We start from the raw sequence: 17,119 nt of genomic DNA, 5'->3' as shown, positions 1-17,119 counted from the left end.
AATGGAAGAAAACTGAGTCATTTGAGATATGCTGACGACATTGTAATATTTGCTATAAGTTTCGAAGGATTACAGACCATGATGACGTAACTATTTCAAGCTTCTGAAAAAGTAGGTCTTAAGATAAACTTGGAAAAAACAAAAGTAATGACGAATACACCGAACATTACAAAAATAACGTTGAATGACATAGATTTAGAAACAGTAAGCGAATACATCTACCTGAGACAGATAATGAAAGTTAACAAAGAAAATCAAACTGCCGAAATTACTAGAAGAATACGGTTAGCGTGGGCAGGATTTGGAAAACTGAGTTGGATCTTGAAAAACAAGAAAACTAAAATAGAACAATATTTGAGAACCAGAGTGTACGATCAGTGTATCCTCCCTATACTTACGTATGGTTCACAGACGTGGACACTCACCAAGGCCAATATGGATAAAATAGTAAAGGCACAGAGAGCGATGGAAAGATCAATGCTCGGGGTGAGGCTCATAGACAAAAAAACAAATACATGGATTAGAAGCAAAACCAAAGTAAAAGACGCAGGAGAACATGCTGCCAAATTAAAATGGAGCTTGCGCACGGCACAATGCTCGCCTGAAGGATAAAAGATGGAATCACGAAATACAAAAATGGAGACCGTGGTTAAGAAGAAGTAGAGGAAGGCCACAAATGAGATGGGCCGATGGCATAAAGAAGTTTGGAGGACACAACTGGAAACAGGTGGCGCAAAATAGACAACACTGGATTGAATTGTGGGAGGCCTATGTCCAAAGTTGGATTACTGAAGGCTGAAGAAGAAAGTATAAAATGGAACTACGATTATGCAAGCAATAATAAACTAAAATCACAATAAAGATGCACCAGAAATAAATAAACTAAGACACGTTGAATGCCGTTGAATGTTACGAGGAGCACTTCCGAATCATGATTTACAATGTATGTATAAACTTTGTAAATCTTAATAGGGGATTTAGATTTTATACCTTGTAAATTATGATTTGGGAGTGCTCCTCGTAACATTCAACGTATCTTGGTTTGTTTACATCTACTGCATCTTTATTGTGATTGTAGTATAAATACCAAATCTTTAAGGGGTGGGCGCAAAATCTTGGTCCCATGCTATTTAAATGCATTAATTTTTTTCGAATACTGACAAAACTAATAAGTGTTTTTGAAAACTTTAAACGCAGAATGAGAGATTGCATTACTACTGAGGGCGAAAACTCCCGGAAAAATTCTATAATGTTTATTTTAATAAGTTACAATTTATTTTAATAGTATTTGACCAAGATTTTACGACTACCCTCTTAAAACAATAGTGGAAAGCTACTCAATTGACGTGGATCTTGACGTGATCAAGAGACGTGGATGATAATTAGAAGAATGGAAAACCGAATAAATACAATGAAAATTATGTTTTTGGAGACAAAGCTGCAGATTAACAATGGTGGATAGAATTCGAAATGAAATAATTAGAGCACTAATGAATCTAAATGAGACACTAAATGACGAAATAGAAAAAAGGAAGTTACGCTGGGATGGATGAATGCAAATAATGGATGAGACAAGAATACCCCTGATTAACTGGAAATGGAAACCGGACAGAACAGGAAGGAAAAAAGGATCTCGTAGATTATAATTAAAGACACAAAAATAAAAACTGAAATGGAAAAAAACAGACCTCACTGAAGAAAAGTTGTAAGAATAAAAATGGTTATTGGGATGTGGTAAAAGAGAAAGAGAATAAGCTGTGTAAAGCTACGGATAAGCAAGCATAACAAAACATAAAAGAAGTCAACATATAGGGTCGAATAAGTCAGTGATAAAAAGAGCTCCTTGTTGAATTACTCATACTTAAAAATTATCTGATTTCTTCAAAATTACGTAATCCTTAACGAAAAATTGAACAAAATATATGTGAAAGGTGCAAGGTAAAAAATGAAAGTGAAAGTTTATCAAAAATTTACTATACGCAGTGTCAGATGGAGCACATGTTAAATAAGTGTATTTTAACTTGAAATAACCAAAAAATAAAGCACTTTTTGGGGAAAGCTCATTACAACTTTTTTAAAGTGTTTAAAAAAGCTTTCTTTTGTTTTACAAAAAAACATTTCTATCATCAAAAAGAACCAAGTTACGCTCAAAATAAAGTTGGTCCCTTTCATTTTGGTAAAAAAATCGGCAAAATCACCCCATAATTAGCATCTCAAATGAACGTAATCTTAATGTTGTTCTGAAGCTATTTCCTTGTGGCATTTTTATAATCAACTATTTTTAATGGGAATAAACCACAATTTTACCAAAAAAAAATGATTTCATTAACGTTTCGAAGCCCAAAAATATTGTTGCTAAGTAAAAAAATTATTCTAAAATTTATTTAATGTGGCTCATTTATATTGCCAATTAGACGTATATTATACATTTGAAAGTAGAAGATTTTAAAATGATATCGCCAATGTTTATGAGTTGCGTTCCTGGGTCAACTTTACTAAAAGATAGTTCATTCGATTACATGAAATCAATCAATTCATTTTTCCCTCGTGATTTACTATGGAATCTCTAACGCGAGAATTTTTGTCATCGTTGCATTTGGTTGTCTTTTTAAAGACAGATCACATGCTATGATTTTTTGTGACGGATCTTCTTGAGTTAGGATTGATTTCATGTAATCGAATGAACTATCTTTTAGTAAAGTCGTCCCAGGAATGCAACTCATATATATTGGCGATATCATTTTAAAGTTTTCTACTTTAAAATGTATAATATACGTCTGAATTGCTAATATAAATGAGTCAGATTAAATAAATTATTAGAAGAATTTTTTTACTTAGCAACAACGTTTTTGTTTATTTTAGTAGTATTTTGTATTTTGACAACGAAACCCGATTTGGGCTTCGAAACGTTAATGAAATCATTTTTTTGGTAAAATTGTGGCTTATTCCCATTAAAAATAGTTGAACGTAATCGTTACCACTTGACAAGTTTCTTTACTCCTGTATGTATTGTTTATATAATCTGTAAGTTTCATTGGTTTTAAGTCCTCATTTTTGAGAGGGCTGTAGTTAAAATGGTTTGAAAGATTCACTAATCACAAGTTTATTCAAATTTAGATACACCAAATCTTAACCAATTTTTGTCTTACAGTAAAACAAAAAAATACAAAATATTCAGAAAAGCAAGCCGACTTTTTTTATTGTTTCAGATTTTTGGTATCTCTAACAATTTTTAAGTTATTTTGAAAAAAATGCATTTTCTCCAAAATTAAAAATTTTGAAAATTTTATTTTAAAGCCAATCTTTAAAAAAAATGAGCACTTTGAAACGACGAAACTTACAGATCATATAAACACAACATAAGTAAAGTAACTTGGGAAGCGATAATGATTAAGATCATTTAAGTTGCTAATTAGGGGTTGATCTTCCCGATTTTTTTTGCCAAAACAAAAGTGACCAACTTTATTTTGAGTGCAACTTGTTTATTTTTGAAGCTAGAAATGTTTTTTGTAAAACAAAAGAAAGCTTTTTTTAAACACTTTAAAAAGTTGTAATCCAGAAAAAGTGCTTCATTTTTTGGTTATTTCAAGTTAAAATATTCGATTGGGAATTTGACGAATATAAACCTATTTTTCATTATCTATAACTCTGCTGCTGCTAAGTGTAGAGACAGAATATATACACCATTTTGTTCACTTTTTTGCAGGTTATATTTTTGCTAAAAATTATTTTTTCGACAAAATACTTACTCTTTAAGTTATTTGCGAAAAACCGTCTAAAAACGTGGTTATTTTATTGAAAAATTAATAAGTTCACTCGCAAATAACTCGAAAAGTATTGACTTGGTGAAAAAACTCTAAAGAACAAAAGTTGCTTAGAATTAGTCAGTTTGTCGATTTCCGGAGTTATTTCGGACATATATTATTTTACCCACGGGAGGGGGTGAAACTCGCCCCTATGGCATAATCTCACATCTGCACAATATCAATTTTCTTCGTTAACATGTTAGCTATGCGTTTGCCAAATTTCATTTTAATCCAAGCGGTTTTTTAAAATATACAGCAAAAACCGTGAAATAATGTACTAATAACAAAAATTAAAATAGTTTCCATTTCCATACACAGGATTTACTTATTCAGATATATCATAAATTTGTTTTCTGAAATATTTATCAGCAGATTTTATCTAAAATCTACAATAGTAATAATGAATCTACATTATTGGACAGTATTTATTATTTATTTGCTAACTAATAAATCAGAGGTACTTACAGTTCATCTTTAAAACGGCTTTCCTTAATTTCAGCTCTGTAGCTATTAAGCTGTTGTCTAAAATAAAACGGAATATCTAACATGGTGTTACGCGAAATTAATAAACAGAGCACACACAAAATTCGATAAATTTTGACGGTTTTAAAAAACAATTTTGTTAAAAGTTTTAACCACGTGTTCACAACTACCGTACACGAAAGCCACGTTCGACAGCTAAGTCAGGACAAAATGAGCGAATATTTTCACTTTTCGACGACTATCGATAAATTCTGTTAGTTTTTCTGTGCGACAAAAAATGTTGCCGTTAAGACAGGTACAGAAAATTCATTAAGAGGATTGTGGTAAATTAAAACATATTGTGAGATACACTTTCGAAAATATTTTAATTACAATTAAGAATTATATTTGTTTACCTTTATTTGATTTACTTACATATTTAGTATTTATAAACAACTAAATATCTAGAACTGATTAATTAATATACAGGGTGAGTTTTCAGTAAGGGATCGGTCGATAATTTCATTGTGGTATATAATATCGAAAAAAGTTATTTAGAAAAAATGTAGGCATTGATATTCCCCAGGCTTGGAAGATATGTTCATTTCTACAGGGTGATCAGTAACTGCGTGGTATATCAAACATACTATTTTTTAAATGGAACACCCTATATATTTTTTCATATTTATATTCCTCTCATAATTCCTGTTCATAAAATATAAGGTTTTGCATTACTATACAGAGTATTAAACAAGTTATGACCATTTTTATTTCGAAATCAATATGAGATTAACACCATGTATATAAAGAACTAAGTCATGAACAATAATATGTTTTCTATAATAAGATAAACAATGTACTGTAGTTTGTAAATTAAGTTTAATTGATTTCATTGACGAATATTTGTATACAGGGTGAACTACAAAACCAAATTACGATTTTCTCAATTTTTTTAAATGGATCACCATATATTTTTTTTTGTCATATTGTATTTATAATATTCTTTCATTTTTATATAACATTCCTATATTTAAACTCATCACTTTCCGAGATATTTTCAGTTATCTTCAAATTTCGGCAACACATTCAATTTTTTTTCTAGAAATAAGTTAGTATTGAGTGATAATATAACAAAATTATTTTTATTCAATAAATAACTAACAAAACATATAATCCATAAGAATATGCAATGAATGTATCAATAAATGTGATATTAAGGAATTATGATATTTCCCTAATATACAAGAATCGTAAAATTTCTACAAAAAAAAATGTCTTGTGTATAATAATATAACAAGATTATTTTTATTTAATAAACAACTCACACAAAACATAAATCAAAGCAATATACAACTGACGTAACAGTTTTTAGATTGTTATATCAACAGTATTCTAAGCCAAGAAGGTTTTAGTAACACGTTCCTAATTGCAGATTGTGACGCGCAGTTTTTAATAGGTACTATAATTTTCATACTAATTTTCATTAATACGCATCAAGAAATCTCTACTTTGTTAACACTAATGGTCAAACTAGGTGATCTATTAATGTTTAAGGTGCTATTGTTGCCGATTATTTAATTGGACCACATTTTTTTGACGATTGAGGTTTTTAAACGACGCCGACGGTGCTTCAGTTCTTCCAAAATTGATTTTTTCATGTGGGGCTATATAAAAAAAATTGTATATCAGAAGCATCCAACAACGCCTGATGATATGAAAAATAGAAGCTGATAGAATAAGAGAAGCTTTTAATAATATTGACTTACAAAAATGTTAAAAAATGTGGCTCGGTAATTTTAACATCGGTACAAAATTGCATAGACGTTAAAGTTGGACATTTTCAACATTTACTTTAGAATTATATCCTTAACATCACATTAATTGGTACATTTATTAGATATAGATTGTTATGGTTTATACATTTTGTTAGTTATTTATTGAATGCAAATATTTGTTATATTATTACACTATACTTATTTGTTAAGTTATTTTTATTTTTAAAAATTGAATGTATTTCCGGCAAATGAAGAAAACTAAAAATATCTCAGAAACTAAGAAGTTTAGGTATAGGAAATGCTACATAAAAATGAAAAAGTGTCATTGATATAACATTCCTAAAAAATAAATAATAAAATATATTTAAAAAAATTGAGAAAATCGTAACTTTGTTTCGCAGTTTAAGTGCTTATAAAATTGAATGTTTTACTAAAAATTTCTTGGCTTAGAATACTGCTGATGTAACAATCTAAAAACTGTTACATCAGTTGTATATTGCTTTGATTTATGTTTTATGTGAGTTATTTATTGAATAAAAATAATCTTGTTATATTATTATATACAAGACAAATTTTTTGTGTTGGAATTTTACGATTCTTGTATATTTGGGAAATATGATAATTTCTTAATATCACATTTATTGGTACATTCACTGCATATTGTAATAGTCTATATTTTGTGTTAGTTATTTATTGAATAAAAATAATTTTGTTTAATTATCGCTCAATACTAACTTATTTCTACTAGAAAAATTGAATGTATTCCCAAAATTTGAAGAAAGCTTAAAATATCTCGGAAAGTAATAAGTTTAGGTATAGGGAATGCTATATAAAAATGAAAGAGTATCGTAAATACAATATTTTCAAAGAATAAAATATAGGGTGGTCCATTTAAAAAAATTGAGGAAATCGTAATTAGGTTTTGTAGTTCACCCTGTATACAAATATTCGTCAATGATTTCAATTAAACTTGATATAAAAGCTAAAGTATACTGTTTATCTTATTGTATAAAACAAATTATGGTCATGAATAACTTCTTTATGTACATGGTGTTAATCCCAAAGGGATTTAGAAATAAAAATGGTCATAACTTGTTAAATACTCTGTATAGTAATGCAAAACCCTATATTATATGAACAAGAATTATGAGAGGAATATAAATATGAAAAAATATATAGGGTGTCCCATTTAAAAAAATATATGTTTGATATACCACGCAGTTACTGATCACCCGGTAGAAATGGACATATTTTACAAACCTGGAGAATATCATTGCCTACATTTTTTCTAAATAACTTTTTTCGATATTCTATACCATAATGGAAGTATCGACCGATCCCGCACTAAAAACTCATCCTGTATATCTATAATAATGAGGGTCAAAATTATGAAATAAATTCATTTTTTGAGAATGGGCGATTTTCGAATCAAATCCCGAAACACAGGTTGATTTTTATTTTTAATTTATGATTTTTTGGCATATACTAGTTATCCATCTACGTTATCATCTGAGTATGATGACGTCATCGATGATTTTTTAATGAGAATAGGGGTCGTGTGCTAGCTCATTTAAAACGATATTCACATCTTCATTCTGTAACATTGACGTAATTACAGTAACATTAACAATAACGTAAACATTAACGTAATTATTTATACGAGATGATCAAAAAATATTTAATTTTTGAATTATGCATGTAATTTGATACATAATTAATTTTACTGTTAATATAACAGAAAAAAGTGTTTATTTGACTGTATAAAATTTGTTTTTGGCTTAAAATAAATGTTCAAATTCCCTCTCACCTATCTCTTAGCAGTAATTGAACCAAAGAATCTTCTTAAACGTCGTGGATCATTTTTTAAGTTATAATTTTCATAATAAAATACGAACTTCCAATCTAATTACCAATGCAAACTTTTGGTTTTAAATAGTCTTCTTCTTGTTCCTCTTTATATAGACCAGGGCCCATCTGTAAAAATATTAGTACATTTGGACGTTGAGAGGTGACTCAAATTTTTTTGCAGAAATTGCTTGAAAATAAATCAAATAATAATATTTGAGTTATCCTCCCTCTCAAAAAGGTCCGAAACATTGTTTAAATAATCAAAATGTCAAAAAATTAAGGAAAAATTCGATTTTTTTCTTCGTTTTTTGATTATAACTTTAAAAGTGTTCAGTTCCGAGAAAAGTTGTATTGACATAAAAGTTGTGTCATTAAATTTCCTACAATATAGAGTTGGTTAAAAATTTAAAAAATAGTCACCCTAGCTGCAAAAGAGCAATAATTTCGAAAAAACCATACAAAAACAAGTATTCGCATTTTACGTTTTTCAACCATTTATGCTACACTTAGGACCTTTGTATTTCACCATAAAAAACTTTATTATACAGTAAAACAATGTTGTAGATTTCATTAAAATCGGTTCAATAGATTTTGCAAATAAATTTTGCAATCCAGCTTTCGTAAAAAAATTCATTTTTTCAAAATGTTACAGGACTGAAAATAAAGCAGATAGCAAGTTGAATTTTTTTTTTGCTTATAGAAGTGCACTGTACCTTTCATTTGCCAATTTGCAAAATTAAAATCGATAACAACACGGCGTCAGAAATTTTTTTAAATAAACATTATTATTGGTGCTACGCGCAGGACAGCGGATAGTTTTCTTTGATTGGGCATTCCAATGACCTTTGATAATGATTGGTATATTTTAATTTTTATTACATTTCGATATAAATAAATAAATTTGTTTATTGCAAAATAAAAACACATACTCTGTCCTTTGAAATAACACTTTTTGTAGCAAAAACTTTCTTCGTTCATATATTATAACTTAAATAATAAAAATTTATTATTTTTAAACATATGCAATTGTTTAAACAATATTTCACAAACAATAATAAAATTAGTTTGACTTTTGTGGAATTAAAATATTAAAATACAACAAAATATAGAGTAAGAAAATAATACATTAGATAAAGATAGGAAGAAATTTTGGTGGAAATCAACTTGTGTGAATCGAACATCGCTGTCCTGCGCGTAGCACCACAAATTATTGTTTATTTCAAAAATTTTCTGACGCCGTTGTAATTAATCGATTTTAATTTTCAAAACAGCAACTGAAAGGTGCAGTACACTTCTATAAGCAAAAAAAATTTCAACTTGCTATCTGCTTTATTTTCAGTCCTGTAACATTTTGAAAAAATAAATTTTTTTTGCGAAAGCTGGATTTTAAAATTTATTTTGCAAAATCTATTGAACCGATGTTAATGAAATTTACAGTATTCTTTTACTGTATCATAAGGTTTTTCTGAGTGAAATATGAAGGTCCTAAGTGTAGCATAAATGGTTGAAAAACGTAAAATGCCAATACTTGTTTTTGTATGGTTTTTTCGCAATTATTGCTATTTTGCAACTAGGGTGACTATTTTTTTAATTTTCGACTAATTCTATATTGTAGGAAATTTAATTACGCAACTTTTATGTCAGTACAACTTTTCTCGAAAATGAATACTTTTAAAGTTATAATCAAAAAACGAAGAAAAAAATCGAATTTTTCCTTCAATTTTTGACATTTTGATTATTTAAACAATGTTCCGGACCTTTTTGAGAGGGAGGATAACTAAAATATTATTATTTGATTTATTTTCAAGCAATTCCTGCAAAAACATTTGAGTCACCTCTCAAAGTCCATCTCAAAACAGATGCGCCCTGGACTAATAAGCAATTCTGCTTGTTCATTGGCGGATTGATACCTCTATGGAAGGTTGTCACTCCATCTTTTGCGCGGTCGGCCGCTACTTCTACCGATTGGTGATTTATCTCGTGCTATTTTGACCACACGTGTCTTCCCCATTCTGGTTATATGGTTTTTCCATTCTTTTTTTCTATTTAATGTCCATTCGTTTATACACTGTACGTTACATTGTCTTCTAATATCTTAATATCTTCGCTCCTCTTTCAATCTCTCGGTGTATTTCCTGTAATTCTTCTCAGTACTCTCATCTCTGCCGTTTCCAGTAGTCTTTGTGTTGTGGCTGTATCGGGTCTTGTTTCTGATGCATATATCATTATTGGTCTTACATTGGCTTTATAAATTCTTGACTTCATCTCAGTGTTAATATGTCGGTTTCGCCATATAGTGTTATTAAGGCATCCTGCCAATCTATTTGCTTTTTGTACTTGATTTCTCACTTTTTTGTCTAGGTCTCCGTAACTTGACAATGTAATTCCAAGGTATTTTACTCCCATTACTTGTTCAATACTGATACCATCAATTTATATTTTGCATCTGATTGGTTCTTTACTGATTACTATTGTTTTGGTTTTCTGGGATCAATTTGTCATATTGAATTATTTTGCTCTTATGATAAGTCTTTGGACTAATCTTTGCAGACTATCTTCATCTTGGGCTATCAATATTGCGTCGTCTGCATAGCAGAGTATTTTTACTTCTTTGTTTCTCATTCTATATCCTCTCCTTTTTTGACGTTTTTGATGATTTCATCCATGATTAAATTGAAAAGCATAGGCCTCAATGAGTCACCCTGTCTTATTCCGCTGCCTTTATCTATAGCTTCTGTAAGTTGTCCATCTATTCTGACTTCCATTTTGTTGTTTTGGTAGAGGTTCTCAATAGTTTTTATGATATCTAGAGGGACTTCTCTATTATACAGAAGATGAATTATATCTTTGAGTCTTACTCTGTCAAATGATTTCTTTAAATCAATCAAACATAGACATTCTGGTATATTATACTCTAGTAATTTCTCAGTAATTTGCTTTATGACGAATATTGCATCTGTACACGATATTCCAGTACGAAAACCCTGTTGTTCATCTGCTAAACTTATCCTCTGATTCATTACGCCTTGTAAGATTTTAGTTGTAGGTTTTAGGGTAGTATTTAACAAGTTGATACCTCTGTAGTTTTCTGGCTGCTTTTATCTCCTTTTTTGAATAGTAAAATTAGTTCGCTGGTTCTCCATTCTTCCGGTATTTTATTGTGTTTTATGATTTTGTTAATTATTGTTGTTAATTGTTCTGTCATTGCTGCTCCACAATATTTCAGTAATTCGTTTGGTATTCCATCTTTACCTGCGCCTTTTCGGTTCTTCAGATTTTCGAATGTTTTTCGTACTTCTTGTGCACTTATATTAACATCTTCATTTGTGGTAATTTCTGGTGATTCCGGTTCAAGCATCATTTGTTCTTCCTCTGCATAGAGTTTTTTAGATAGTTAATCCATGTATCCTTTTCTATGTGTTTTGGTTCTATTAGTTCCTTTACCTCCGTTCTTTGACCTCTCATAAAGCGCCATATTCCCTTTTGAAGACCATAAAAATCATGTTTTAAATAATCCTATAGGAAAATTCAAGTGGTGTAAGATCTGAATGTATTGGGCGGATGATCCAGTGTCTGTAGTTTGTCTGATTTACTGTTCCATATAAACAGATGGTTGCAAAATAGGATTTGAAGGAAGAATCGTGGATTTTGATTATATGCCCTTTCACACAATGATTTAAATATGTGCTCATTAGAGTATATTATATTCCAACAAAGAAGACGTTCTTAAAATTCCAGTTCTGTGGCAGAATTTTTGCATTTTAGCTAGAGTATTGCAAATTTAAAAATTTTGTTCATAACATAAAAACATAGTGAAATACTTGATCTAGTTGAGAATAATAGTATCCTGAATGAGTTTGTGAGTCTGCAAGAGTTGAGTCATATAAATGCAAATCAAGACCAGACGATAACAGACAAGTAGACAACCCTAATTCATATTGGTCTGGTCAGTATGATTGTTAATTATCGTCTTATATTGCATCTCAAAAACACAGGTTTCAAATAGCCGACAAAGGTACAGGTCGACAGGTACAGAGGTCCGTACAGGTAGATCTATAACAGATAACCTAGTAACATTGGAGCCAGCAATACAATATACGAGTACCTAATACTCTCAGCATAAACAATGAATACCTAGTATAAAACGATCGCCAATTTAAAGAAATGTTTTGAAAAAATAGAGACTAAACTGGTTTGACTTACCAAGAAACAGGAAACACCAAGTCATCATTGTCACCAAGTCGTGCATTGGGCATATCTTCTTTAAAAACGACGCTACACTTATCTACATTAATTATAACTCTTCTTTCTCAGTTAATTCTAATCTAATTAGGCAAGTTAATTTTAATTCATCATTAGTTTTCTCAAGGCAACCAAATTATATGGGTGTCCCGAAAAGATTGGTCATAAATTGTACCACATATTTTGGGGACAAAAACAGTTCCATTGAACCCAACTTACCTTAGTACAAATGAGCTCATAAAAAAAGTTACAGCCCTTTGAAAATACAAAATAAAAATCGATTTTTTTCAATATATCGAAAACTATTAGAGATTTTTTATTCAAAATGGACATGTATTATTCTTATGGCAGGATCATCTTAAAACCAAATTATAGTAAAATTTGTCCACCCCATAAAAAATTCATGGGGATTTTATTCCCTTAAACCCCCAAACTTTTGTGTACGTTTCAATGAATTCATTATTGTGGTACCATTAGTTAAACATAACGTTTTTAAAACTTTTTTGTCTCCTAGTATTTTTCGATAAGCCAGTTTTTATCGAGATGCGGCTTCTTTTTCAATATATTTACATAAATATTTTATGAGGGTTTTGTTCCTTTAAACCCCCCAAATGTGTGTGTACGTTCCAATTAAACTATTCTTGTGGTACCATTATTTAAACACAGTGTTTTTAAAACTTTTGCGTCTTAGTATTTTTTTCGTGAGTCACCTTTTATCGAGATGGAGCTTGTTTTTCAAAATATACCTAAAAATATAAATTATAAATAAATTTTCAGATTATTGACAGGTCTCTATAATCATACTTAACCATATACAAATATGTGGTGGATTCGAAAAATATTCAAAATATCTCGATAAACACTGCTTTATCGAAAAAGTGCTAAGAGGCAAAACAGTTTTTAAAAGATTGTGTTTAGCTAATGGTACCAAAATAATAATTTAATTGGAGCGTACACAAAAGTTAAGGGGATTTAAGAGAACAAAACCACCCTAAAATTTTTATGGGGTGCACAAATTTCACTTTAATTTTTTTAAGATATTTCTGCCAAAAAAATGCCACATGTACATTTTCAATAAAAAATCTCTGAGAGTTTTCGATATATGAAAAAAATTGATTTCCATTTTGTAACTTCAAAGGGCTTGTTTTTTTTTGTAACTTTTTTTGTGTGCACTATTGTATATATAGTCCGTCCGCTATAACTTTTCCCATGCGGTACGATTCATTTTCAATCAAATTAAGTCAAAACAGAAAGTGAAACATACGCCGATGCGTGTAGTATATAATATACAGTATACAAAATGTACATACACATCGACGTTCGTTTCAATTTACGTTTTGACTTAATTTGATTGAAAATGATTCGTACCGCATGGGAAAAGTTATAGCGGACGGACTACAGGTAAGTGAGGTTCAATCAACCTATTTTTGATCCCAGAATCTGTGGTATAAATTATGACCAATCTTTTCGGGACGCCCTGTGTAATCTACCAAACAATGAAATTTGTATTTTTTGTACAACAAAATTTTACAAAAAGTTTTTGTTCTATGTACAAAAAAAATTGTATATGATATGAAAAAGTTTATCTACTGTTATGTAGGTTCTATGTCTAAAAACTCTTAGCAGTTGACGCGAGGTTATTTGTTTAAATGAAAAAATAATTACTTTTTCCGCAAATCGCCAGGAAATTTTGACATTCCTGTCAAAATTTCTTGAAGAAAAAGTCAGGACTTCCTTACTGTAAGGAAATGTCATTTCCTTACTGTAAGGAAATGATATTTCCGTACAGTTGTTAGTGTTCTACATAAATGATAGAAAACATTGTCAAGTTTGACAATTCAACCTCAATACGTTTCCATAGTAACCCAAGTAATTTTATTAGGAATTTCAAAGCACCATTTATTTGGGAATAAAAGTATGGCGTTTTTTTTAAATCAATCAATATCTGTCGAATTTTAAACGATTTGCGGAAAAATAGTATGTTTACCTCGTAGGAAAAGCCACATTCCTGGACTCTGTGTTGCTAAGTCTCGGCTTGCGCCTCGACTTAGCAATCTTCACAGTCGTCCAGGAATGTTAAGCTTTTCCTACCCGGTAAACAATGTACTATTGATGATAAATTGCTAAAAGGAGAAAATTGTATCAAAATTCTTAACATCAATATCTGACAAGGGACAAAATATGGCAAATATTTTCTGTCAATCCACTTACATGAAAAATTTTAGGGACGATTGAGGCATAAGTTCAATATGGTATTTTAACATAGCATATTTCGATTATTTATCTGTACCATGCATATTTTTACATATATTCAGTACCTGTTAGATGTCCTCTAAAAGAGACAAAAAAGAATATAAAAAAATTTAAAATAATACTTTTAATTGTATTAAATTAGTATTTAGAAGTAATTCAGACGACTTTCTCAGAAAATTAAGTAGGTGACTACCAATTTCGTTTCAGACAAACATGATTAGCTATACAGTGGGGACGTTTGAGTTGGGATAAATTCATTTTCTCGAGAATGCGCGACTCTGGAGATAAATCCCGAAATAAGTCGATTTTCAATTTTAAATTAAAATTTTTTGACATAAAATATTATGATACTAGTGAAGGCATCCACCTGGGCACGATTATTTTTTTTAAATGAGAATAGGGTTGGTATGATAGCTCATCCGAAAGGTTATTCAATGCTATATTCACTATTAACATAATTATTTATACAGGGTGCACAAAAAAAATTATATTGCACAGGGTGCAACTAACATTAGTTGCCTGGAACCTCTTATAACAGAATGACCTAGTTACCTTTTGACCCACTTAAAACGTGTGGGAGTCATATGTTGCCCTAGGGCCGTATCCTTAGGAATTTTATCCATCCTTTGGATTTTTCGATGTTTTCATTTATATAAGACTTTTGTCTGTTTTTTGAAAGGCTTTGACCTTTGTATTTTTTGGTTGGCTCACCATGTTCTTGTAACACTGATGATGCTCTTGTTACAGAGCGAAAACGTTTTGTTCATATGTTTGTAGCCCTTTAGGGATTTTTAAACTAATATATCCTTTACCAAGAAGAAAATTTTTTATTAAATTTCAATTAGAGAAATTCTATTCTCATTTAAAAAAAAATCATCGATTACGTCATTATGCGCAGATGGATGACGTCACTAGTATGATATGTATGCCAAAAAATTATAATTTAAAAATCAAAATTGACATGTTTCGGGATTTATCTCCAGAGTCTGCCATACTCGAGAAAATGAATTTATTCGAACTCAAACGTCCTCACTTTATATTAAATGTATATTATGTTTGGAGATACATTTTAAAAATAGTTTAAGTATAAGTTTCAAACCTATAAATAGGTATATACAAGGTAAGTTTTACCACATTGGTCGATAATTCGATTATGGTAGAGAAAATTATTTAGAAAAAAATGTAGGCAATGATATTCTTCAGACTTAGGAATTCCCCGGTTTTATTCCATTGTCAGCTTCATGGGCCAGTTAGTTCTTCCTCTACTTTTACTTTTATTATATTGTTCAGAATAATGTGCTACCGTCCTTTAATTTGACCCTGTCAAATACCTCCATAAGATCCACAAAACATAAATATGCCGGTTTTGCTGTATTCGAATGATTTCTCTTGCACTTGCCTCATTATAAATATAGCGTCGGTACATGATCTTTTCGACCTAAAACGTTGTTGTTTTTCTGCTAGTGTTATAATTTTATTAAGTTTGTTTGTTATCGTTATCACGTTGGTTGTGAATTTTAATGTTGCGTTCAATAAATTAATATCTCGGTAACTCAGGATTTAATTTTTCGTCCTTTTTGAAGAGAGGTATTAAGATGCTGGATTTTCATTCTTGTGGTATTATGTTGTTCTATTATTTTTTGGATCAGTTTTAATAGTTGTTTGGGCAGGTATGGTCCTCCGTACTTTAAAATTTCATTAGGAACTCCATCTTCTTTGGGTGGTTTTCAATTTTTTATATTTTTTGAATGCTTTCTTTACCCCCTCTCTCTCTCTCTCTCTTTCTCTCTCGAGATCCAAATCCAAAGTAGTCAATCCCTGTTTCCTTCTGAACCTGTTTCATTTTTATTAGTCCATTCATCTCTTGCCTTTGTTCTCTGGTCATTCTCTATATTTCTTTTTGTGTTTCGTAAAAGTGATTAGATGTTCCATCTGTTTTGATGATAAGCTCTGCCACTGTTCCGTTTTTACTTCACTAAAACATTCATCTGACTAAACTATACGATTACCGAAAACCTTCACTTGTCCTCAGTGTGTTTTCATGTCCAGGCAGTCAAACTAGTTTTTGTATCATTAAAATAGTTGTATCTATTGTATTTCTTCTAAGACACGTATTTTGGGAATGCGCATTTTCAAGGTTCATGAATTTTTAAAACACTCATATATAATCGGTTCATAACGTTCTACGACGTCTTCCGATTCCCAATCGCCATTGTTCTCGATCGTAGCACATGTCTTCGTTCAAGCCTCTTTCTCTGATTTCCCTATGGATTCCTTCTATCCAGCTTTTCCTAGGTCTTCCTCTTTTCTGCCGTCCTTTTGGTGCCCAAACACTCATACTTACGGTTTCAAATATAGGAACAAATATAAATCAATTATATAAATGTTAACTTGACAAAAAGCCGTAAACTAAGGAAAACCTGGATATAAAAATAAGAAGATACTTCACCTATACTTTCTATAAGGTATGATATAACTGTCGCCAAACAGAATTTAGCCCTTTATACCCCTACACAGGTCGTGGTGCAACCTTGAAATTTATTCCGATATTGGATTTCTTGCCAGTGGCTGTGTCCCGCGGCCGCGTTTTTGTTCTTGTTCAAGAAACTGAAAAATGGAAAACCGATTTTTATGTCGTTAATGTCGAATTGCCATTATGGAAATTGTATATTTTTTTCTATAGAGCTTTACTCCGGATGACGGTGGGCATAAGTGAGGAAATTGAAAACGCTC

The 17,119-nt window shown here is 30.5% G+C and overlaps 1 protein-coding gene across 5 annotated transcripts in view; it reads right to left on the bottom strand.

Annotated features, from left to right (window-relative positions):
* LOC114330181 (CUGBP Elav-like family member 1) overlaps positions 1–17,119 on the bottom strand; it is a 1,522,900-nt gene that overhangs the window by 1,014,232 nt on the left and 491,549 nt on the right. The window contains exon 1 of one of the 5 annotated variants that reach the window (XM_050642758.1): positions 4,272–4,527. The exons of the other annotated variants lie outside the window; for them this stretch is intronic. Within the exon in view, the coding sequence (XP_050498715.1) occupies positions 4,272–4,354 (83 nt within the window). The 5' untranslated portion in view covers positions 4,355–4,527. Of the gene's footprint in view, positions 1–4,271; positions 4,528–17,119 lie in introns of those variants that run through there. 5 annotated transcript variants of the gene reach the window in all.

Source organism: Diabrotica virgifera, chromosome 2 (assembly GCF_917563875.1).
Source record: "Diabrotica virgifera virgifera chromosome 2, PGI_DIABVI_V3a".
Taxonomy (NCBI): Eukaryota; Metazoa; Arthropoda; class Insecta; order Coleoptera; family Chrysomelidae; genus Diabrotica; species Diabrotica virgifera.
This window is presented reverse-complemented; position numbering and strand designations above follow the sequence as displayed.